This window comes from Grammomys surdaster, unplaced genomic scaffold, assembly GCF_004785775.1.
Source record: "Grammomys surdaster isolate TR1022 unplaced genomic scaffold, NIH_TR_1.0 193, whole genome shotgun sequence".
NCBI lineage: Eukaryota > Metazoa > Chordata > Mammalia > Rodentia > Muridae > Grammomys > Grammomys surdaster.
Window position 1 is genome coordinate 7,258,919 of NW_021604638.1, and position 24,194 is coordinate 7,283,112.

General features: G+C 52.2%; 1 protein-coding gene across 1 annotated transcript; it reads left to right on the top strand.

The window, feature by feature from the left end:
• The first annotated feature begins 46 nt into the window (after positions 1-46).
• Positions 47-23,091, top strand: Ube2v1 (ubiquitin conjugating enzyme E2 V1). The gene is made up of 4 exons (XM_028769541.1): positions 47-125; positions 13,631-13,779; positions 20,663-20,788; positions 21,676-23,091. The coding sequence occupies exons 1-4, from the start codon at positions 104-106 to the stop codon at positions 21,820-21,822; spliced, it is 444 nt and encodes a 147-aa protein (XP_028625374.1). The 5' UTR covers positions 47-103; the 3' UTR covers positions 21,823-23,091.
• Positions 23,092-24,194: the final 1,103 nt, after the last annotated feature.

Consider the following 24,194-nt stretch of genomic DNA (forward strand, 5'->3'; position numbering starts at 1 on the left):
CCGTCTGCGGCTGCGCCTACGCCTGCGCCTGCGCACCAGCGTCCGAAGGAAAACTCAAGGGGGGGTGAAGAAGGGGCCGGCCTTCGAGCGACAGCGACGCAAGATGGCAGCCACCACAGGCTCGGGTGAGCGGGGGCGCCGGGCGTGCTGGCGAACGGGGCGCGGGCTGCTTGGGCTGGATTCGAGGCTAGCGGAGGCCATGGTGGCTGGGCCGGGGCTCCGCGCTGTCCCTGTGGCTGCATTTGGCTGCGCGGCCCGGCCTGGGGCGATCAGGCGGCGGCCGGAAGCCCGGGCGGGGGCAGCCGGGCCGTGGGCGGTGCGGCCAAGCCGGAGGCTCGGGCGCCTCCGGGGGGCGGGGGGTGGGGGAGAGGCCGGCGGAGTGGCCGAGTGTGCTCGGGAATGCCCGGGCGAGGTCCCGCTGGAAGCTGGCCCGAGCAACTGGGAGCCGGGGATGCCTGGCTGGGGGACGCGGGCGCAACCCTAGGAAGCACAGGAGGAGACGGAGCCTCGAGGGCCACAGGCGAGGCCGCCCGGGGCCCCGCGCCAGTTTAGGGTCAGGGCTGCGAGAGGGAGAGCATCATGGTGGTCGCTTCCCGGGGAAATCGTGGCACCTGCACGGGCTGAGCCAGGGTGTCTGCAGTGGAAGCAGGCCTGGGTTGCAGAGACCAGAGATAGATTCAGAAGGCGCGCTGGAAGTCCAGCGCCGCGTTGGATGGGCACGAGCAGGTGTCTCGGAAGCCTTGGTGTGTGAGGGAGGGAGGGGGGGTCTCTCGGGGCGTGTCGCCGTTGGGAAGGCTCCTGTGGTGGAGAATGGTGGGATGGGGTGCAGTCCCGCAGATGCTTCTTTTTAGAGAAGAAAAACCTCTTCCTGCATGGAGCGGATGGAGGAAGTGCCTGTCACTCCTTCGGATAATTGGGGAAAATATGTGGGTTCAACTCAAACACTCCATTATCTGGATGGGTAGGAGAGGAACAGTGAAATGAGAACCCTTGGATCAAATGGGAGGCATAGCAAGAGGGAAAGGGGGGTGCTTTTGGGGGGGAAGTTCTGCCAGTCTCTGGTGGGCTAAGAGAAGGCCAGATGGGGAAACCTGAAGGGTCTGTCTCAGGACCGACAACTTGCACTTGATTACGGGGCACGGATTCTGGCGGTCTAGGGAAAGTGAAGTGGGTTTGGTCCCCTGGGGTCTGGGAAGGCACGAGAGTTTGCTTTTCCAGTGAAGGATTTAGGAGAAACTGGGTGCTCCCCTTCTGGTGTGGGGCTGCACCCTCGGGAATCTGTCGGTGGAGGTGGGCAAGGTTAGGTAAGGACGGGCCACCAGCTTGGGCACTGGTGATTTGGAACTGTGAGGCCATAAGAACAGGAGATGTGGGCGTGGGGAGTGGAGAGGCGCTGCCTGCAGTGACCCACCACACAGTGTGTCCTGGAGAAGACTGCAGGGTCAAGTCAGTCCAGTCACTAACACACACATGGCCATGGGCACTTGGGGAGACCAAGTCTGAGTCAGGCTGGACTGGGGTGGGATAGAGGGCATCTTCCAGAACAGTGCCTGGCAGCCAGTACTGGGGTGGCACTGCCACTCAGCACTGCTTGTTGTTACTTTAGAACATCTCATGATCCGGTTTGACAGCCACTTCTGACTTCCGAGGCCCTGCCTGTGCCTCAGCTCAGCAGCAGCTGCTGTGTATGGACTCCAGAAGAAGAACTTGGGCTGGGGTGTGGCTCGGTGCTAGAGTATTCGTCTAGCAAGTTGGCAGCCCTGGGTTCCACCCCTAGCACCCCAAAAAGGAGCAAGTGCACTTAGTAGCACAGTTTAGATAGCAAGGAAAGACTTTGGGGTACCCAGAAACATTCTTTCCTCAATGTGTCTCTATCCCACAGATGGTTACTGGGGCCTGTTGTGTCCTGTTTTGAGTAGCAGACAAGGTAGATACAGCACTATCCTTAGGTTTCATTCAAACCAGACAGAAGGCCATTCGAGGTGGAAATAGAGTGACTCCAAAAGGCAGGAAGGAAGTGCTCTGAACAAAACTGTGCTGTGATGAGCGAGTCTGGTGTGGAGGGGCAGGCTTCTCTCAGGACCAACTTTGGAACTGAGGCCAGTGGTGGGAAGAGCGAGTCCTGTGGCCTGTGATGATGGCCGGTACAGTGGCCCTGTGTTGGGAACTTGTGTTGAAAGATGAGATTAAAGGCCATGGGGCAGTGAGGAGGTTCAGCAGGTAAAGGTCCTGCGAGCCTTGGGCCCTGAGTTTGATCTCCAGGACACATGTGGTTCAAGGAAAGAATCAACTTCCACAAGCTGCCTGCTCACCTCCACAGGTGCCTCTCCCTAACAGAAAGCCCTTAGGAATGGGATGGGGAGAGATGACTTTGGATTTTACTATGTGCATGGGGAAGCCATGGAACAAATGCCTGGTATGAGGAGGTGTTCCGTGATGGATGGATGGATGGATGGATGGATGGATGCCTTGAAGAGAAGGGATGATGAGCTCTGACTTGAGCCCCAAGGCATCAAAAGGCTGCAATGTTAAGAGTGGACACAGGACCTTAGTTAAGCTGGTGCTTAGCCTCTGGTCCCCTTCACCTCCTCAGGTGTGCTCAGGCCTCAGGCCACCTTTAAACTGAGCCTGGTCATTAATCTGTGCCCTGGCTGCCAGGAAACCACTGTGCAGCCTTGGAGTCCCTGTGTGGGCCAAGCCCAGGCGTGTGGTTGCTGCTCTGGTACCTTCCCACGTTGTTTGCTGTTGTGATTTCAGTGCAGGTCTCAGAGAGGAGCTGAGACATCCCACTACAGCCACTCAAGGTGTTTACAGTGTGTCCAGGACTGCAGGATGTCAGACAGTGGCCCTTGGCTGCCAGGTCCTTCCTCTCACCCAGCAGCCCACAATGCTGTGCTGCCCTGAGCTGACAGTTAACCAGATACCAAGTGCCAGAGTGACAAGCCCTGGCAGGATGCCACTGTAAATATACACGCAGGGGTGTGGCCTCATGCACACAGCCAGCTTCTAGAAATGTCACCATCTGGGCCGTAGAGATTGGCTCTTCCTTCCACTCAAGGGTGTTCCTCCAGACAGCTGGAGACAGGAGACGAGAACCGAGGCCCTGTGGTAGGCCCCAGTTCCCACAGGTCTCACTGTGAGCCATCTTGGGTCCCTTACAGCCAAGTGCCTTTCCTCCCTCATGGCCTGGTTTCTGGATAGCTGCTTCTGAATGTGCTCAGCTGAGAAGCAGAAGCCAGGTCCCACAATGGGGCCTGATTAATGAGCCACTGCAAGTAGGATTTCTTCCTTTTCAGTGTTATTTTGTGTTTTAAGACAGGATATCATATAGCCCAGACTGCTCTTAAACATAGTGTGGAGTTGAGGATGACCTTTGATATGCTTCTGATCCTCCTGCCTCCGTCTCCCAAGTGCTGGGATCATAGGTATGTGTTGCCACCTACTATTGTATCAGAATTGCCACCTGGACGTGGTGGCACACACCTTTAATACCAGCTCACAGGAGGCAGAGACAGGTGGATCTCTGAATGAGTTCCAGGACAGCCAGGGCTACAAAGGAAACCCTGTCTTGAAAAAACAAAGAATTGCCAAGTGAGGGGCTCGAGAAGGTGGTTCACTGGTTAAGGGCACTTGCTCTTCCAGAGGACCAGCATCCACACCTGGCTGCTCGCTCATGACTGTCTGTATCTAACTCCATCTTGGCGGGGGGGTGAGAGGGGACACGGTTTGTTCAGGTGTTCTCCTGTGGCCTCTATGGGCACTCGAGATCATGTGTCATATACACAGACACATGCTCATATGCAAGTGTCATACAGATACATGCCTACACGCACATGTCATACACACACACACACACACGCACACACACATATGGATACATAAAGATGGATCCTTGGAATTGCCAGGTGAGCTTTTACAGGGCTTTTGCACCTTTCCTCTAATTTCAAAGGCTGAGACTGTAGCTTACGTAGCATTCTTGCCAAGCTGGCCCTTGGTTTGTCCTAGCATCAAAAGAATAACAAAGTCACCTCCTCCTTCTCTCCCTCCTTCTCTCCCTCCTTCCCTCGCTTACTCTATGTCCTGAATTGAAACTACCAACGTTTGGTGACAGTGGAATGAATACAAACTAGGAGTCCTCGGCCTAATCCTGAAAGGTCACAGCAATGCCTAGGGTCTCTCTGTGTAACCCCAGGGACTCAGAACACCATTGTCCTGGAACTCACTGCATAGACCAGGGTATCCTTAAACTCAGGGCCTGCCTCTCCCTTTCGGGTGCTGGGGCTAAAGGCATGTATCACCTTGAATTCTGTGTTTGAGGAAGTTATTCTGTGCCCTTACTCTGAGTAGTTGACACCTGCTGAGCTGGGACACCTGTGTGTCACACATGGAGTAAGTAGATCCTGTCCTCATCTGTGTGCAAGCCTTCCTGCACATGGTGCTTGTTGATTTTGCTGGAGTTTTTGTTTGTTTTTGGTTATTTTGTGAGAGGATCTCACTGGGTAGCCTAGCCTGGGGGACACAAGTGTTTACCATAAGCCTGGCTCCGAGACTGACCTTGCACTCGATGGGCTGGCACTGGCTTGAGCACACGCTCTCCCGTCCGGAATGTGTTGAGGTGGATACCTCTGGGAAGGGATTGGGCTGCTGTGACCCGATGTCTGACTTAGGCATGCAGACGAGACGTGTGTCTGACAGGGTGATGCAGAGGTATGCGACTCACAGTGGGACTGTCACAGAAGGAAGGGACAGCCTTCAGTACTCCTTCCTGGGCTGGACTTCCAGCTCCTCCTTGGTCACTGAGCCACCAACAGTCTCCCATCCTGTCACGCTGAGTTGTAAAGACTGACAGGGGAATGGAGCTGGAGAGGTGGCTCAGTGGTTAAGAGCACTGCTGCTCTTGGAGAGGACCCAGGTTGGGTTCCCAGCACCCACAACTGCCTCTAACTGCCTCCAGATCCAAGAGATCCAACTTCTCTTCAGACTTCTTAAGGCACCAAGCACACACATGATACGCTTACTTACAAGCAGGCAAAACATTTATATACATAAAATAAATCTTAAAAAAAAAAAGATTAACAGGTTTCCGTGGAGTCTTCTAGAGCCACTAGTTTCTGCTTATGATAGTCAGAGACCTGTCACATTGCTGGGCCACCCTCAGAGCTCCTCCATGAGTTCTCAGAGGAGGACGTCTCAGGCTGGCTGGATATCAGAGCATAAGTCATCTGCCCACTGTCCAGTTCATTAATACTGCATCCCAGGGCACCTTTCAGGTCTTGTCACCTTCTGAAGCTGGACCAGCGCTCCGGCCTTAGTGCAGTCTGCTGAGCTCCATGAACAGCAGCTGGGCTCTTGGAATCCAGAAGTCTGCCATCAGAAACTGGGCTCCAGGCCTCTCTGTGCTGCGCACCCCAGAGCCCTGCTTTTAATCCCCAGTTCGCCAAATCCCAGTTTGTATTTTATTTTTATTTACTTGTTTGTTTATTTTGGTGTTTGGTTTTTCGAGACGGGTTTTCTGTGTAACCTTAGCTGTCCTGAAACTCACTCTGTAGACCTGGCTATTGTTTATTATTTTTGAGGCAAAGTCTTACTCTTTAGTTCAGGCTGGCCTGGAACTTGTGGCAATCCTCCTGCCTCTCAGCCTCTTAAGTGCTGCAGTTACATAAGTGAGCTCCCATTTTTAGTCAGGGTATTACTATGCAGTTCTTGCTAACCTCCAACTCAGACTCAGCTGTCTGTGCCTCTCAGGTGCCACCACACCTGGGTTTGGTTTTGGTTTTGAGACAGGGTACTGTGTGCCTTGGCCTGCCTGCACTCGGGTCTGCATAGCTCACCTGGCTTGCCTGGTTGGTTGTGTTTGAGGCTGTGCCTCATGAGCCTAGACTGACCTCTGACTTACCTGAAGCAGAGGATGGTAGTGCTGGGCTCTGATTTGTGTCCCCGTGCTTACTCAGCAAGCACGTAGCTCAGTGAGCCAGCTCCCCCCTCCGCCTGTCTAACGTTTGTTTGGAGTCATGCTGTGTGGCCATGGCTAGTCTCAGTCTCAACAGCCTCCTGAGGGCTGGGGTTGCAGGTGTATGCACACCCCAGAACCATTTCCCACAGATTGAATGTGTTTCTATGCTTCGTGTCACTGTGGTGAATGTTTCCCTGGGATGCCGTGGGAAACTGTCAGCCTGCAGGTTGCTTTCTGTATTAGGAGGTTGCCATGTGTTTTGGCATGCTAGTGGAGGTCAGAGGACAACTTAGTGGGATGGGCGTCGGTTCTTTCCCTCTGTATTGGTACCAGAGATGGAGCAAAGGTCATCAGGCTTGGTGACAGTGCCTTGACCCTCTGAGCCATATCACTGATACCTGCATTTCTATTGCTTTCTGTTTTATTTTTTACTACATTTATTTAGTGTGTGTGTGATTGCATGTGCCATATCATAGGATAGGGGGTCAGAACTTGTGCGTGTTGACTTTCCTGCTGCGGAGGTTCTTAGGGTACAACTCAGGGAGTTGGGCTTGGCAGCCCCTAGATTTCACTTCTTGCTGCATCTGTGCTTCTAATTTTGAGCTTATTTTGAATTCATGCCCTGAGGTGCCTTAGCACTGAGGTGCCTTAGGCCACAAGGACTTTAGTGCTTCGTGGACTGTTACAGTGTTAGCTTACATTAGTTTCCTTACAGATTTTAAAGTTTGGGACATCCAGCCGGGCGGTGGTGGCACACGCCTTTAACCCCAGCACTTGGGAGGCAGAGGCAGGTGGATTTCTGAGTTCGAGGCCAGCCTGGTCTACAGAGTGAGTTCCAGGACAGCCGGGACTATACAGAGAAACCCTGTCTCGAAAAAACCAAAAAAAAAAAAAGTTTGGGACATCCGTAGCACATTTGTGAATTGTACTCTGAGGAGCCCTTTCTAGGGGTAGGTACTGTCTTCTGGGTGCAGTGCTTGGAGAGTCTCTGGGCTCCAGCACAGCACAGAAAAGAGTCTTTTCTCTTGTGAGGTTTGGTGAGGAGGCACCAGTTCGCCCTAGTTTATAAACCAGAATAAGCAAGTGGATCTGGCCACAGCCAGCTCAGCTGCTGGAGAGGCAAAGGTAGGGAGGTCAGAAATCGAAGGCTCACTCAAGTATAGAGGCAATTCAAGGCCATCCTGTACATGTACATATGAGATACTGTCTCAGAGAGGTTCAGTGGTAGAGAATTTGCCTGGTATCTGCCAAACCCCAATATGTCCCCTCCCCCCCAAAAAATTAAGTTTCTCTCCAATTCCTACATTTTTTTGAATGGGGAAGGGCTGTTGGAACCATCTGTGGTGGCACACGCCTTTAATCCTAGCACTCGGGAGGCAGAGGCAGGTGGATCTCTGTGAGTTTGAGGACAGCCAGGGCTGCACAGAGAAACCCTGTCTTGAAGAACTAAGAATAACTGTTAAAAACCTGAGCCGGGTGTGCTGGTGTAAACACCTTTAGTCCCAGCGCAGGACGAGAGAGCAGGTAGACCAGAGTTCAAAGCCAGCTTGGTCTGTACAGCAAGTTCTAGATCCTGTCTCAAAAGTTAGAGTAAGGCTGAGGACTAGGTATGACTGCTGGGGAAGAGCCTCAGGCCAAAGCTGACAGCCTGAGATCAGTCCAGGACCCACGTAGTGGGGAGAACTGACCCCTCTGAGCGCCATGGACCTGCCGTGCCAGCATCCAAACACTCATAATGCTCACAAAATAAGTAAACCTAGTAATTCCAAAAGCTACCGAACTTTACATCAACAAAAAAAAAAGCACACCTCAGATGACTGAGTGGATGGAGGGTCTGCCCCATCAGAGCCTGGTGACCTGAATCCAGTCCCTGCGTTCTGCGGACTGGTAGAAGAGAGCCAACTCAAAAAAAAAAAAAAAAAGATAAAAGCTGGGCGGTGGTGGCACACACCTTTAATCCCAGCACTTGGGAGGCAGAGGCAGGCAGATTTCTGAGTTCGAGGCCAGCCTGGTCTACAGAGTGAGTTCCAGGACAGCCAGAGACAGAAAAACCAACCCTGTCTCGAAAACCCCCCCCCAAAAAAAAAAAGAGAGAGCCAACTCCTGACCATTGTCTTCTGACCTCCTCAAGTGCATCGTGGTACATACAAAATAAGAAATGTAACTGCAAGTCAAAGCCCTGAACTTGGGCCAGAGAGATGGCTCCTGATGCAGGTGTTTGCTGGGAAAACCCAGAAAAGTGGGTTTGATGCCCCAGACTCGTAAAAGGAAAGAGAGAATTGTACTTACAAGTTTGTCCTCTGACCTCCACACGCAAATACATTTAAACGCTCAGATAACCCCAGATGTTACCTGATGTTGTCAGTGTTTTGATCCTAGTCAACGTAGGATTGGAAGTGTGACCAGAAGATCCTGCTGTTCACCCTGGAAGCATTTATGGAGCTGCCATCATGTGTCAGATTGCTGGTCGATTGTGTGTGTGTGTGTGTGTGTGTGTGTTGAGGTGAATGAGTCATAGTTCTGTCTGAAAGGGGTGAGATAGTAGAAAACAGGCAGGGAAACAGAAAGAGAAAGCATTGGTGTCTGGGCAGAGCTGCTAGGTCAAGGTGTATGGCTACAGGGCCCTGCTGACCTCTGCAGTCAGGGGACTGACAAGTCTTGCTCATTCAGTTTGTATGTCATGTGGAATTCTGCTTAAATTTCAAAATCCTTGCTAAGCATTTTGATAAGATTCTCAAACCAACCTTAGTGGGCACACCTATAACGTTAGAACTTGGGAGTAGGGCTGGTTTTGTAGGAGGCTCCTGGCCAGCCTGGGCTATATGAGACTCTGTCTACACACACACACACAAACACACACACCAATAGTGTAATAATTAGGCTCCCTTTAATGACTAAGTATTTCCTGGGTATGTTTTCAGAAATCTGTTGGAATTTTGTAAGACAGGTTTTGCGAGCACATATCAAGTACCTCCTGGAGAAGGCAGTGTGCAAGGCAGATGGGCCGGGCCTGCGTGTTCAGTGTCTGGTCAGCTTGCTGGAGCTGAGAGACAAAAGGAGGAGTGTTGGTTGGGAAGGAAAAACCTAGTGACTTGCCAGCCTTGCATGCCCTGGGAGAGGCTATAGTGAGCATAGTCTGAAGAAGATAAGCCTTCCCCAGAAGCCTGAGGCTGCAGTGCCGGCCAGTGTGATGCCGACTCCGTGGGACACAACCTGGGTGTGCTAGAGACTGCTGGTGCCCTACAAGGAGGTGATGGTGTCCTAATCACATAAAGGCTTGCCCTTGGAGAACAGGCAGAGCAAGAGACAGAGGTGGCAGGGTCCCCAGTGAGATGGTAGGTGGAGCAAGAAAAGCGCACAAGATGGAAGGAGAGATGACTGACTGACTGACTTCGAGATGGAGCCAGAAGTGTTGGTGCCACATCCCGAGATAGGGAGTGGCTGCGTCACTTGGGGAGGAGTGCAGCAGGCTCTATTGGAGGTGCTCGGGGTGCCCGAGGCCTGTTGGCAGGTGTCTGGGAGGAAGGGCATTGGCATGGACGCTGAAGCTCCCGTGGAATCACTTGGGCAGTGGGGCCAGGAGCTGAAGGGACGGACTCGGGCCAGGACTTTGGAGGCAGGAGTTGGAAAGAGCCTGGGGCAGGAGCATGGAACTGACCGTGACATCTGGCCAGGAACTGGGGTGCAAGATGTCCTGCCATGAATGACCAGGGGGAGTGCTCAAGTAAAGCCACAGTTGAGACTCCTGTGGGGACAGCCTGTAGGGCTTTGACTGCTGAGCTGGAGAGGGTGTGTCAGGAGAGGGCTTGCTTTACTCTGGTACTAGGAGGTGATGCATTGTACTGAGGGAGTTGCTATACCATGGGGGCAATGTGCCAGGCGACACCACAGCTTTCCAGTCTCGTTCCTTCTGTAGAGGTCAAGAACATTGTGACCTCTGCTGGACCAGGTGAGGAAAGTACTCACCTCATGACAAGACTACTGTAAACAGACTGGGGCCTGGATCAGTGGGCATGTGCACCCTGGGTTCAGTTTCCCATTCTCCCTCTCCCTCTGACACCAGCCACCACCTACTGTGGACCTGGTCTGGGGAAAAACTACTAAGGGCTGTTGGTGTGCGTGTGCTGTGTGTGGACACGCGTGCCATCATGTGGAGGTCAGAGGAGAAGGTGTGCAGGTCAGTTCCCTCCTTCCACCACAGCTTCCGGGGAGAGAGCACACGCTGCCAGCGTTGGTGGCAGACCCCTCTCCATGCTGAACCAGCTCACTGTCCCCAGCCTGACCGGAGAAGACAGCTGATTACTGGGGTCAAGTGTCATAGAAGTGACTCCCCAGAGAAGATGAAGGAGTCTGTCTTAGGGCTGAAGGGAGGAAGTCTTCTACAGAGAACAGGAAGTACAAAGGCTGGGTGGTACCTTGGTGGAGTGGGGTCCGCACACAAGACAGGAAGATGACAGGTCTGGATAATAAAGCCAGAAGGAAAGGGAATCACCAGCCTGGACTCAGAGATCCACTTGCCTCTGCCTCCTGGGTGCTGGGATTAAGGCGGTGAGTCACCAACTCCTGGCACATCCCCACCACCTGGGAAACAGAGGCAAGTGGATCTCTCTGAGCTTGAGGTCAGCCTGAGCCAATGTAGTGAGACTCCGCCTCTAACGGTAATTAGGTTTATCTCTGTGTGGGGGGCGCAAGCACGTGAGTGTGCCGGCGTGCACACTGGGCACAGGACAAATGGAGCCAGAGCGTAGGATGGTATCTCCTTGCTGCCTTGAGACACAGTCGGACTGAACTAGCAGCTCCCTGACTCTGTTTAGTGCTGGGTCATGGACACATAGGCACGTTCTCCTATCCCTGTTTTCTACGTGGCTGTGTGGGATTTGAACTTAGATCCTCATGCTTGCAGGGCAGATGCTGCTGCCATTGAGGTGTCTGCCAGTCCTCCCCTTGAGCTGTCTGCCAGTCCTCCCCTCATTGTTTATTTAACTCTGAGTGAAGCAGTTGTATTGTTTGCCTTTTGCCTGTGCTGTCCTCACCTCGTGTTTACTGAAGTACGTCACCTCACCTCATGTAGCCCAACACTGCAGCTGGCTCTCCTGGGTGTGACATGCTAATGGTGCTGAGCCAGTGAGGCGGGTGTGCTGTATGTTTTGCTGTTCTTTTTTCCCAGTGACCACATTTGCTGCTGTTTAGTATTTTCAGTCAAACGGCTCTTTTGCTTGTGCACATGTCTTGGGGGTGGCTCAGGTGGTAAGTGCTTGTGAGACTGAGGACCTGGCTTTGAGCCTCAGCCCCAAGTGGGAGCTAGGCAGCAGACATGGTGGTGCATGTCTGTGACCTCAGTGTTTGGAGGTGGGGACAGAATTCCTGGGGTTCACTGCCCAGCCTTCACAGTTTCTCAGTGAGTACTGACCACTGAGAGACTCTGCCTCAAAAAAACGAGGTGGACAGTTCCTGGGGAACAGCAGCCAAAGTACATGCATGTACATATGTGTGCACAATTCTTTTCCTTTTTTTTTTTTTTTTTTTGTCTTGTAAAGATTTGGTTCCTCTGTTGCCCTGGCTGTCCTGGAACTTGCTCTGTAGACCAGGCTGGCCTCAGCCTCAGAGATCCACCCACCTCTGCCTCTCAAGTGCTGGGGTTAAAAGCAAGTGCCTTCAACACAAGTTTTTTGTTCTTTTTGTTTTTGGTGTTTTTTCCCCCCCCCCCCCCCCCCCCCCCTGGGGGCGCTGTTTTGGGGTTTTTTGTTTGTTTTTGTTTTTTTGTTTTTGGTTTTTTGGGGTTTGTTTGTTTTTGTTTTTGGTTTTTTTTGGTTTTTCGAGACAGGGTTTCTCTGTGTAGCCCTGGCTGTCCTGGAACTCACTCTGTAGACCAGGCTAGCCTCGAACTAAGAAATTCACCTGCCTCTGCCTCCCAAGTGCTGAGATTAAAGGCGTGCGCCACTGCTTTCCCAAATGGGACTTGGGATGATGTTATTTGTCCTAAATAAATTCTGTGCGGCTGGAAATAGAGCTAGGGCAGGTATCTGACAGACACGTGCTCTACCACTGAGCCGCACTCCCAGCAGTAATGGAGTTGTTGTTGTTGTTGTTGTTAGAGAAGGTTGGGTGAGACTGGGCTTTTTAGCTGCTAGGCTCTGTGCTGCTTCCTAGTCCAGGGAACCACCCCCTTTTAAAGTTATTTTTATTTTATGTTCATTGGTGTTCTGCCTGCATGTGTGTCTGTGTGAAGGCGCTGGACCCCTGTAACTGGAGTTGCAGAGTTGTGAACTACTGTGTGACAGTGAACTGAAGCCAGCCGAGCCCCTGCATCCTCTGGAAGAGCAGCCAGTGCTTTTAATTGCTGAGCCATCTCTCCAGCCCCAGGAAATCAGTCATATCAGGAGCTGTGGGACTGGAGGATGTAGCATTCTGTAACTGCCAAAGCCACCTCATGTTCCATGAGCAAGTTTGTCTTGATGGTCACACTAGACCTGTGGGTGCTGGAGTTGACCTCTTTCTCACACACCATAGGCCACCTGACAGATCCTGTCTGCTGAGCCAGTGCCCGGCACCATGTACTCTTCGCCACATGGCTACTGGTCCTTTTCAGCATCCCTCACAGCACTCGTGGTCACTCTACTGGTCTCTCATGGTCCTCTGTGCTGTCAGAGGTCTTTTATGTTGCCCCATGTTTCCCAGTTCTTCTGCTGGGTAGGCTCTGCATTCTGTTCCCTAACACTAACCTAGAGACCTGCTGTCACTTGAGCCACCCCTCATCTGTGCCTTTGTCTCACTTTTTCTTCAGCTGAGCCCTGTTACCCCCCTGTCTTACACAGTTCGTGTGCTTGTGTTTGTCCCATGACTTCTGGGTGGGAGGTTCAGGAAATCCAGGCACCGCTCCCTGCTCTCTCCCAGTGCCTAGGGCATGGCTGTCATGATGGCATAGGTGAGCTATGTGCCCTGCACACCAGGAAGCCCAGAACATAGCAGGGCAGGGTCCTCTCCTCACTGTGCTATGGAGGGAGTGCTGGAGTCTGGCCAGGTGAGGCTCCGTGTTCAAAGAGAGCTAGTGGCCTGCAAAGAGCCTACTTTTTACTCAGGGAAAGTTGCAGGGGAGGCCAGGAGCAGCCTTCCAGTGCTACTGCTGGATTCCCTAAGGTGGAGCTCAGGTACCTGGGGTGGATATAGCATGTGCTATTTGTTGCCTTCATGGACAGCTTGCTGGGCTTTGGGGCTGAAAAATAAACCAGAGGGGCTGAGGCTTACAGAATGGAAAAGCCTCCTCTCAGCACTTCTGGCTGACAGCTGTTTGTGGGGACAGCATTTCATGAGATACAATGCTTGTGTCTCTAAGGTCATTCCAGTCAGGAGCATCCCCAAGTCTCTGCAGCCTCCATAATGTTCCATACCACGACTGTGTGAAGGGAAGGGTGCTGTTCCCAGCTGCAGTTGGCACTCCTCTCAGCCAATTGCTCCTATTAAAGGAAGCAACAGCTAGACTGGGCATTGGGCTGGGGTGTGTGGAGGGGCTGGGGTAGGCGAGCACCCCTCTGGTTCCCCAGGGCTCCGTGTGTGAGGCAGCGACCGGCAGCTGGGTGTATGCTGTCGTCCACACACACTGGCGATGAGCAGCGTGATCTAGGCTTACAACTCTCCCTGGATTTGCTCGAATCTTGAATTTCTTTACATTTGTTTTAGGAGTAAAAGTCCCTCGAAATTTCCGACTGTTGGAAGAGCTGGAAGAAGGCCAGAAAGGAGTCGGCGACGGCACAGTTAGCTGGGGTCTGGAGGACGACGAGGACATGACACTTACAAGATGGACAGGCATGATAATTGGGCCTCCACGAGTAAGCGCCAAGCTCCGGCTGTAACTGTCACTGTGTTAAGCTCACTGTGCCTTTCTTTAAAGCAGTGGTAGCCTTGTGGGCAGACACTCACCAGTGCTGTTTTCTGAAGTGTGCTGTTCTTTCTCTGACCAATTCCAGTTTATACATTTGAGCCCTTCTGGTGCGGTTTAATCCTCTTTGGTAAGCGAATCCTGTGTTGCCAGTGGTGTGGATTTATATGACAGTGTAGACCATGGCCTTTGAGCTTGCTGTCCCCCGGCTGAGGTCAAGACAAAGTGAGCACTTGGACAGCAACCCCTTCCCAGCTTTGTTGTGCCTTTGTGTCCTGTCTGTCACTCGGCGCAGGTTCAAGTCCTGCTATCAGCTCTGCTGGATCCAAAGGTGTTTAAGACCAGAGCCAAAGAAGGGAACAAGCAAGCCCAGGAGAGCTCTGCTGTGTGAGGCCCTCCCTGGCCAGTGTGTGTTTGAGGGTACAGGTTAGCCCTCCACAAGTGTCGCCCAGTGCTCACAAGGTCGTTGTCACGTCCTCCTGCGTAACCACATTCCTGGTCACAGGTGGGGAAGCTGGCCCAGGGTGAAGTCACCTTCCCAGGGTCACAGAACTGGGTCTGTTTGCCAAGCCTGTGCTCCTCCCTGCCCACTGGTCATCGACACAGTCCTCCTGGGAAGTTGAGTATTCATTGGTCAGCACTAGAGTGCGAGGGAGTTCACTACTGAGCACAAGAGAGAACCCAGGAAGAAGGAGAGACCCTAAAGGGGACACTCCTGGAGCTGAGCCTGAGTGTGCATGGCTGTCCAGTGTGCTTGTGCCTGAGGTGACAGCCTCCCTCCTTTCGAGCAGCAGCAGACATAGTGGCACTGAAAGTTCACCTCAGAGGGTCACTGAACAGCCTTGCAGTTCACCCTGCTTCCTAAGACATCTTCAAAACTCTGATGCTGTGTGCAAGAGTTAATGTACACGGTCCCCACTTCCTCCTCCCTGCGACAGTGTGCTGAGTCTCTGTAGAGTACTCAGGACATACCTGTAGATGGCTCTGCAGATCCTCTCCTTCCTCAGAGGATCCAGCCTCTAGGGAGAGGTTCTCCTTAGAGCACCTGTGGGTGGCTAGGAGTCAGAGACTGTGGACCTTGTCCAGCACTGAGCCACCAGCTCTACTGGATGCTGAGAGGCTCTTGTGAGAACTAAATAAGAACTGCTGTGGCCACAGTTTGCCCACATCCTAGGATGTGGAAGGAGAAGGACCGACTAGTCAATCTCGGTGATCTTTCAGGCCAGTATGTGTCCTTGAGACACTGTCTCAAAAGAGACAGATAGGCTGAGGACAGCTCAGTGGTTAAGAACACTTGTTACTCTTACAGAGGACTGAGGTTCCATTCCTAGGACCCACCCATGTGAAGGCTCACAACTGTCCCTAACTCCAGCTCCAGGACACACATGAGGCACACACATGTGAGCAAAACAAAAGGACAGACAGACAGAAATCTAAAACAGCTTGTAAATGCTGTTGAAAATGTTCTGCTTAAATGTTCAGGCTAAGTATGCTACAGCACACATCTATAAACTCAGAAGGTGAGACAGGAGGATTGCTGCAAGTTCAAGGCATCTTGGACTACATACAAAGACCCTTTCTGTAACAAAAACTGCTTGGATTGTCCTGAACTAGCTTTTATCCTTTTCTAAAGGGGTGTAGGGCATACTGAGTTGCCAAACACCAGATCCTTTCATGTGTCTATTGTGTGAGCGTGCAGTGCAGCCCAGTGGACAGGGTCTACCTTAGGACCTCACAGATGCCTGCTTGGCAAACAGTGAATCAGCCTCTGAAACTCACTCCAGGCAGACTACCCCATCTTTTGTTTAAGACAGAATGGTGGCTTAGACCTAATCCCAGCTCTTGGGAGGATCACTGTTGGCTGGTGGGTAGCCTAGGCTACATATCCAGATCCTGTCTCAAAAACAGAAGAGGGGTCTGGGTACGGGTAGGCCATGTCTTTAATCCCAGTACTCAGGACGCAGAGGCAGGCAGATCTCTAAATATGAGGCTAGCCTGCTCTACAGAGAGAGAGAGAGTTCCAGGACAGCCAGGACTACACAGAAACCCTGTTTCAAAAAACTTCAAAAAAGACAAGGCAGTGGCGGCCAGGGGAGAGAAGATCTTGCCTTGCAGACCAGGGTGGCCTTAAACTTCAAATCCTCCTGCCCCAGGCTCCCAAATGCTGGGACCTAGAGCTTTAGACTTGACAGGCAGGTGCTATCCCACTGGGCTATGTCTATTGGCTGTTTGTATTTTAATTATGTGTGTTTGCTGTGTGTCTGCATTTGCTGGTATCCAAGTGTTAGATTCCCCTGGATCTGGACTTGCAGGAGCCCGTGATCTGTTGACAAGGGTGCTAGGCACCAACTGCGTCCTCTGCAAGAGTAGTGTGAGTTTCAAACAGCTAAGCCATCTCTGTGGTCCCCAAACCTTGATATTTGAGATATAGTTTGATAATGTGGCACAGGCTGGCCCCAGATGCAAGGTTCTGCCCCTGAAACACTGAGGTAACGTGTGTGTCTCCTTGCCTGGTTTAGAGCGCCCCTAAGTGTGTAATCTAGCAGGGTTATTATTTGACTTTCCTCGTTGGTCTGATGTACACAGCATCCACAGGCAGGGCAGGCAGGGCTGCTGAGGGCTGGCACTCGGCAAGTGTGCCCCACTCCATGGTCTAGCCCAACATCCAGGGAGCTTGGTGCACCTGCCAAGCCTGCCAGCCAGGGTTGAGTACATTACACACACTAGTGAGTGAGTGTGCGCGAGTGAGCTGTGTGTGAGTGTGGGTGAGTGAATGGGTGAAGGAGTGTGTAAGCATGAGTGTGAGTGAGTGAGTGGCAGGCATCCGGCTAACAAGACCACCACAGTGTCTGTCACTTACCATTGGATCATTTTCATCACACCAAAGAACTGTTGGTGGCGACTCCTTCCCTGACCCACCCTGAGCCTCCTTCCGGTAGAGCTGCAGTGGTGCTCCCGACTCCCTGGGAGTACTTTGTGCAGTACTTTGCCCCTTGGCACTGCCAGACAGCTCTGTCTTGGGTGTGTCTGTTTATCTCCACTCATTGCTGTGGGCATTGGGACCAACCCAACACTGGCGGATGGTGGAGGTTTCTGTGTGGACCAGTTTTCAGTTCTATGGGGAATGTACCAGATGAGGTGGTAGCTCTTGGGCATTTGGGCATTGTGAGGAGCTTGGGCTTTGCTGGCAGTGTGTGCAGTGTGGTGTCCCCTGTCACTGGCTCCGTCCTGTTCGTCGTCGTCTTCTTCTTTTTCTTCTTCTTCTTCTTTTTTTTTTTTTTTTTTTTTTTTTTGGTTTTTCGTGATTCTCTGTATAGTCCTGGCTGTCCTGGAACTCTCACTCTGTAGACCAGGCTGGCCTCGAACTCAGAAATCCGCCTGCCTCTGCCTACCAAGTGCTGGGGTTAAAGGCGTGTGCCACCACCGCCCGGCCTTGGGTTTTGTGTGTGTGTGTGTTTTGTGTTTTTTTTTTGTTTTTTGTTTTTTTTTTTGTTTTTGGCTTGGGGTTTTATGTACTATAGGCTAGTCTTCAACTCCTGAACTTCCTGCTTCCACTTCCTAAGGATGGCTACGTACCATCACACCTTGCTCTGACATATTTTTTTTTTTTTTAAATTTAAGGTAAGATCTTACTTAGTCCTAGGGCTGACTCTCATCTCAAACTGGCAGAGATTTGCCCACCTTCTACCTCCTGAGTGCTGGGACCCTAGGGTGCATGCGGTAGCTACATAGTTTACATATATTATAATATGTGTAGTAGTCTACATATATATATATATATATGTATGTATATTTATATATATTATATATATGTATGCGGTCCTTTATTTAGAGGCTGGTGGGTGCTTGCTGCCCCAGAACATCCATGCTGCCCTCCGCTGCCTGCAGTTCCAGCCCCAGGTCCTCTTCTGGCCTCTGTGACACTGTGCATGTGTGCACACACAAACTTACACACATAAGTGTAGTGTTCACATTTATTCATACGTGTGTGCATGCATTCCAGTGTGTGTAAGGAAGTCAGAGCCTTGAAGTGCATGTCTGTTCCCCTTCCACCCTGTGGATCCCGGGGATTGCGCTGGGCAAGTGTCTTTACTCACTGGCCCTCAGCAGAGCATATGAACAACACAGGAGAGGGTCAGCTCTTTGATGTACTACAGTGTTGGGGAGCCATGCTAGGGCCTCCTGCGTGCTGGGCAGGTGCTCTATGGCTGAGCCTCACACTGCCCAGGTGGCCCTGAGCTCTTCATAGCCCTGGCAGGGTTGAACTGGAATATCTTACATCAGCCCACTGAACCTGTCACAAGCCTGTACCACTGGGCCCATTTCCAGTTGAGTTTTGCTAGATGTTTGTTTGTTTGTTTGTATTTGCTTTGTTTTTTTCAAGACAGGGTCTCTCTGTATACAGAACTCACTCTGTAGACCAGGCTGGCTTTAAGCCTGCCTCTGCCTCCTGAGTGCTAGCCACTCTGCTTCCTGAGTGCCACCACTGCCTGGCTATCTGTGTTTTGTTGTTGTTGTTGTTTTTGTTGTTGTTGTGTTGTTTTGAAACAGGGTCTCACTGTAGCTCCCGACAATCCCCCTGCCTTTCCTCCTGAATGCTAGGGTTAAAGTGTGAGTCACTGTGCCTGCTTTGTAACTGTGCGGCATTCAGTGTGGCCTACAGCCCCACTACAGTTCACTGCAGGCACACAATATGGCCTACAGTTCACTGCAGGCTGGAGCCCTGTTCTTTCTCCTTTGGTTTTGGTTCCGTTGTTTGTTTTTTTAACATGTTGCTCAAAGGTACTGGATTAAATAATTTTGTGTTGCCAGTAGAAGGAATGTGCTGGGGGTCCTGTACTCAGTGCTGATGCAAAAGAGAAAGTTCCAGACCATCCTGGCTACCCAGTGAGACCCTGCCTCCTCCCTTGAGTGAGTGACTGGTGTGTCCCAGGTGTAACTCAGACTGGTCTCATCCTGATGTGAACCTGCCATCTTCCAGGCAGCAATTCTCAAGAATGTGCTGTCAGACCTGACACTGACAGATAGAATCTGTGCACGGGCTGGGTGGGCATGCAGAGGGAGCCCCAGCACTGCAGTACGGATCAGCCATGTACGTGTGTTGGTTTGGGGTATTCTGCTGTGATGGGGATGGAATCTAGCATCCTGTACACACTCAGCAAATGTTCCCCCCCCCCAGCCACACCCCAGTGCTGGCTTGCCGAGACCGGGCCAGTCTTTTGCGTATATGGCACTTTGTCTGCAGGCATTGTTTGTGTACCAGATACACACCTGTTGTCTTCGAGGGCGCCATATCCCCTGGAATTGGGATTATAGGTGGCTTTGAACTACCTTGTGGGCACTGAAACTGAACCAGTCTTCCACAAAAACAGCCAAGTGCTCAGCTGCCCCAAGACCGACCCTCCCTCCTTCCCTCCCTCCCTTCCTTCTTTCCTTCCTTCCTTGCCTGCTTGCTTGCCTGCCTGCCTGCCTGCCTGCCTGCCTGCTTGCTTGCTTGCTTGCTTGCTTGCTTGCTTGCTTTTGAGATACGGCCTCAGTTTAGAGCTCTTACCTGGAACATTGAACTTTGGCAGTCTTGCCTTGGGTTCTTTCCCTAGGTGTTCCTGGGGATTGTAGGTCTTTATGGACCCTGTGCTGGGAGCCGAGGGGCTAATTCTTGTTTGGAGAGACCTCAGCAGATGTGAACCCACAAGCCATGAGCCACATTCCTCCACCCAGACCCTATAGCGGAGTTCTGCTGACCATGCTGGATAGATGGTGGGTGGCAGCGCTCTAGAGGAGGCAGGGAGGAGAACTTGAGCTTGGGAAGAGCATCTTTGAGCACTGGCTTATCTTGGGATGAGAATGGTTTGCATAGGTGTGGTATGGATGACCTAAACCTGATAAAGGGATTAAGCTGTGTTCAAGGGTTTTTAAAAAGACCCTGAGACTAGTAGGTGTCGCTGTTTGCACAGGAGCAACTGCTTTGTGTGCAGACTCCTAGGAGAGGGTACTGCCCCCTACTGATAAAGAAGGGTGGCCCTGGTCCTGGGCATGGCTCCCATGTGGGAGGTCTCTGCAGTGCTGTCTTTAGACTGTCACAGAGTACTTGCTGTTTGAGCCAGGTCTTGAGGGCTGTGTGGTGGTGGTTCCAGTTGGGGTGGATAATCCATGCATGATGGGGCCTCGGGCCAGGCATGCTTTACTGCTCAACATTGCAGCACTGGTGACGGGTCGGCCTTGGGCTTTCCTGTGTTTCTCAGTGAAGGGATGGTTGGCTTTTTAACTGTGTAGAGGTCAGCAGACACCTTTTGTAGCCTTTCCCTCCTTCTACCTTAACAAGTTTGCATGACAAGTCCCTTTGCCCACTGAGCCATCTCCAGAGCCCTCAACAATTGGCATTTTTGTTTGAGATAGGGATATACATATCCCAGGCTCTTAAGGCTCAAGGTCACTATGTTTCTGTGGATGATCTTGAACTCTGGGGGTTACAGGTGTGTACCACCACACCCAGACACAGTTGACATTTCGGAGTTGATGCTGTCCCTGGAGGTCTGGAGCCTCCGCTGCATGGCCTCTTGCTTCACTCACTTGATGCTGGTGGTTTCTCAGGTCAGCATGACTACATATAAGAAAGAAAGTTTGAGGGCAGATGGCATATGCTACAGAAGTGGCCTCAGGTCAGACTCATTGACATGGCACCCGGGTTTCCTCCTGTGTCTGTCCTTTGCTTGTTTCGCTGAGGCATCTGTGGCAGATGCATCACCCGGTGGTCTGTGGCAACAGTGTCTCCAAGTTGTTGGAAGTTGTGCCTCTCTTAGGTTGTAACTCATCTCTGTACCCCTTTTTTCCAGACAATTTATGAAAACCGGATATACAGCCTTAAAATAGAATGTGGGCCTAAGTACCCAGAAGCACCCCCGTCTGTGAGATTTGTAACCAGAGTCAATATGGGCGGCGTGAGCAGCTCCAATGGAGTGGTGAGTCCCACCCTGCCTCTCCTGCAGGCTATCACCACAGTTGCAGCAGTGGGCAGGGCTGCTTCCATTGTCTCTTGTCACTCCAGGAGCCCTGCACTGTCACTGCGATAAGAGTGTTCGATGTTCATGACACCATGAGGTAGAAGGCAGAGGCAAAACCATTCCCACAGCTTTACCTCCTGTGTCTCAGCCACTGCCGTGTGATATTTGTATACTGTTTGCTGTAGCCCTGTCTGGCCTGGAACTCACTGTGAAGCCCAGGCTGGCCTCTCTCTTCCATGGCAGTCCTCTGCCTCAGCCACCTGCATTAGCATTGTCCATGACTCTGATGGCCTGACCTTGAGAGGTCAGGCTGCAGTACTGTTGCCAACTAAGCCCTCCTTAGAGCTCGGGCCTTACACAGGCTTGGGTGATCTTCCACTGGGCCCCACCCAGCATAAATCCTGAATCCACGTCTTGCTTGCCAGAGGCTTGGAGTGACTGTGCCCAGCCTGTCCTTGGAGTCTTAGAGATGGGCCAGAGAAGTAGAGAGGAAATTTGTTGCCACCTGTCCTATGTGTTGGAGCCACCAACCCCTTGGCAACCTGAGAGACCTGGGCGCCATGTCTGCTCTTGCTGCCCTTCCTGTGTTTATCAGCCTCACCCTGGGTGTATAGTGGAGAAAGGACAAGGTGTGGGCACCGGATTAAGTCTCCCTGTGTGCCACAGGCTCTGCTCCTCTTTCTCATGCCAGGACCTAGAGAAGGGAGGCAGACAGTGCAGGAGAGCAGCTTGGCACAGCCTGTGGTCGATGGGCCACGTGGGCTCGGCACATGAGCCCTGGGGAGGGTGGGCCGGTGGGTGTTGCTGCAGAGCCCACAGTGATGTACTCGTCTGCCTCTGCGCAGGTGGACCCCAGAGCCACGGCGGTGCTGGCCAAGTGGCAGAACTCTCACAGCATCAAGGTCGTCCTGCAGGAGCTGCGGCGTCTGATGATGGCAAAAGAGAACATGAAGCTGCCACAGCCGCCAGAAGGACAGTGTTACAGCAATTAGTCACCAAGGCCCCGCCTCCCCTCCCCATCCAACCCAAGTCTTCATTTTCCACAGTAGTGAATTTTCTAGATACATCCGTAGACCTCAAAGTACTGGAGAGGAAGCCCCACTCAGACTTCATCCTGAGACACTGTTCTGATACTAACTTCTTGTCCGTTTGAGATACCTGAGTTGTGCTGTGTAGCATCATCTGTCGACTGTCACCGCTGTCTGCCTGGTTGAACTTCTGGGATCAAGAAGGTGTGTTGAAATCGGTTTCCTTTGGGAGCGGTGGGCACAGCTAACGCAACTGTGAACAGACACGTCACACAATCACCTGCTGCTGGCACTTGGCCTGGGTCTGCCTTTGCCCGCCCTGCCCTCCACCACAGCTGTGTGGTGGCCCTTAGAATAGACGGGAAGGCTTCAGGTAGCAGCCGTGGGACTGACTACTGCTGGGCTTGGGGCGCTTTGGCTGCAACCCTGCTTTCTTAAGTCTTAAGTGACGCCCCATCCAAGCCATGGTCCCCACTCCGACACTCCCACCCTTGGCCAAAGCTTAGATTGTAACCTTCCCCTTCCTCTGAAACTGGCCGCGGGTGAGGAATTCAGGGCTTCCCGTCTCCCCACCTTTATCAAGGGGTGCTGCTTTCCCCTCCTCAACTCCCTTGTTGCCTGTCACCACCCAACACTTGCTGTGGCCAGAAGCCATCAGATGAGGTTGGAAGAGCCTGGCCTCCCTCACTTAGCTCCGGACCACACTCGTTCACCTGCCACCAGCCTGGGAAGGGAGCTCCGGGTCCTCGACCCTGCTGCCACCATCAGCCCTTGAGCTTGGAGCTCGGGTCTAGAGGTGAACAAAGCAGTCACAGGGCGACTCAGACCGGCCAGCGCTCAGGGTCCTTGGTGGATATGCCTAGAGAAAGGCCATGCGGAAGTCCTAAGTGCACACGGTTCTGAGTTGGTTCCTTTCCCATAATTGCTTTGCTTTTACACATTGAAGAGGTTTGAACAGGGCTCTCCAGTCACCCTGGCACTCATCGGGTCTGATGAGGAGCCCGACAGCTGGAACACGAGGCCCTGACCCTGCAGACGCAGGTGTCAGTGTTGCTCCTCAGACCCTTGGCGGGGACCTGGAGGAGCTCTGTGTCACCACGTTTGCAGATCGTTTGCAGATCGGTGGGCCTGGCCTCCTGGCTCATTGCCGCGTTCCCCACTCCGTTCAGGACCACTAAATGTTGAAATGTGGATGCATACCGAAATAAAGGCAGTTCGTTGTGTTGCAAAGGGTTCAGTTGTTTTGTTTTACACATATGTGTGGATCAACCTTTTGAAGCAGCAGCTGTGAGATCTAAAGGTGGCTGGTGAGGCCTTGGATCTTTCTGGAGCAAACTAGCTCTCTCGGGCTAGGCATCCTGGAAGTCAGGTTTACAGTGTCCATAAGCAGTGTTGTGCCTGCTGTCGGCCGGTTCTACTGTAGTAAACAAGTGTGCTTTGATAGAGAGCAGGCTGTGCCCTTCTTCACCAGCTTACTCAGCAGGAGTCAGATGCTTGCTGGAGATGTCCTGGGAACTGCCTGATGTGAAACCAGGGCTTCACCTTTTATGAAAACATGGAGGGTTCTCCAGCCAAATCTTGGCTCTTCAGTCACTGCGCATGAAGTAAGTGGACAGACCTCTCACTACTTGGTGAGATGCAAAGTCAGGCAGTGAGGCAGGGTTGACAGTCCTGGAACTCACTCTGTAGACCAGGCTGGCCTCCAGTTCACCTGCCTCTGCCCCTAGGTGCTGGGATTAAAGGGCTGTGGTCCACTACTAGCCAAAAGATAGCCCTTAAGGGCTCTGATTTAGGTGAGGAATTTGATCTCCAGAGAGAGACCCTGGGAAAAAACAAAGTCGCTAGGTGTGGTCATGCACACCTGTAGCCCTCTTATTTAGGGTAATGCAGGAGGACCAGTTCGAGGCCCCAGGGATGTATATGCCCTTTGGTGAGCCTCGCATACCCCAGTGAATGACCTTGGTTAAATCTAGCAGAGATCATAGCAAAACGGTTGTGGGGTAGGTACTTGGGTAAAGATTAAAATTGGTTTCCCTTTGCTTAAGTAGCTTCCGGGGACTCCAGCTGCTGGTTCATTGGGAAGAGCCTGCACTGGTTGGACTGTTTATCCTAAAATAAGACTAACGTGTTGTAGCCGTGATGTTGCAAACAAGAACTTTGATCTGATGAATTGGCAGCTTACCCACAGCTGCCTACCACGCAGGAGCTGAACTTCATCCTGTGGAGTACACAGGCCACCCTGCAGCCGGGCCGGAAATGCCCTCTGGCACTTAGCCAGTTCAGGTGTCTGAAGCCAGCCATGGGGAAAGGCTGGGCCGCCCCCAACAGACTGCCCT

Coding starts and splice junctions, on each gene's coding strand:
- Ube2v1 (XM_028769541.1), top strand. CDS start 104: ATGGCAGCCACCACAGGCTCGG. Junction 13,780..20,662: donor TGATAATTGGGCCTCCACGA/GTAAGCGCCAAG, acceptor CCTTTTTTCCAG/ACAATTTATGAAAACCGGAT. Junction 20,789..21,675: donor TGAGCAGCTCCAATGGAGTG/GTGAGTCCCACC, acceptor GCCTCTGCGCAG/GTGGACCCCAGAGCCACGGC.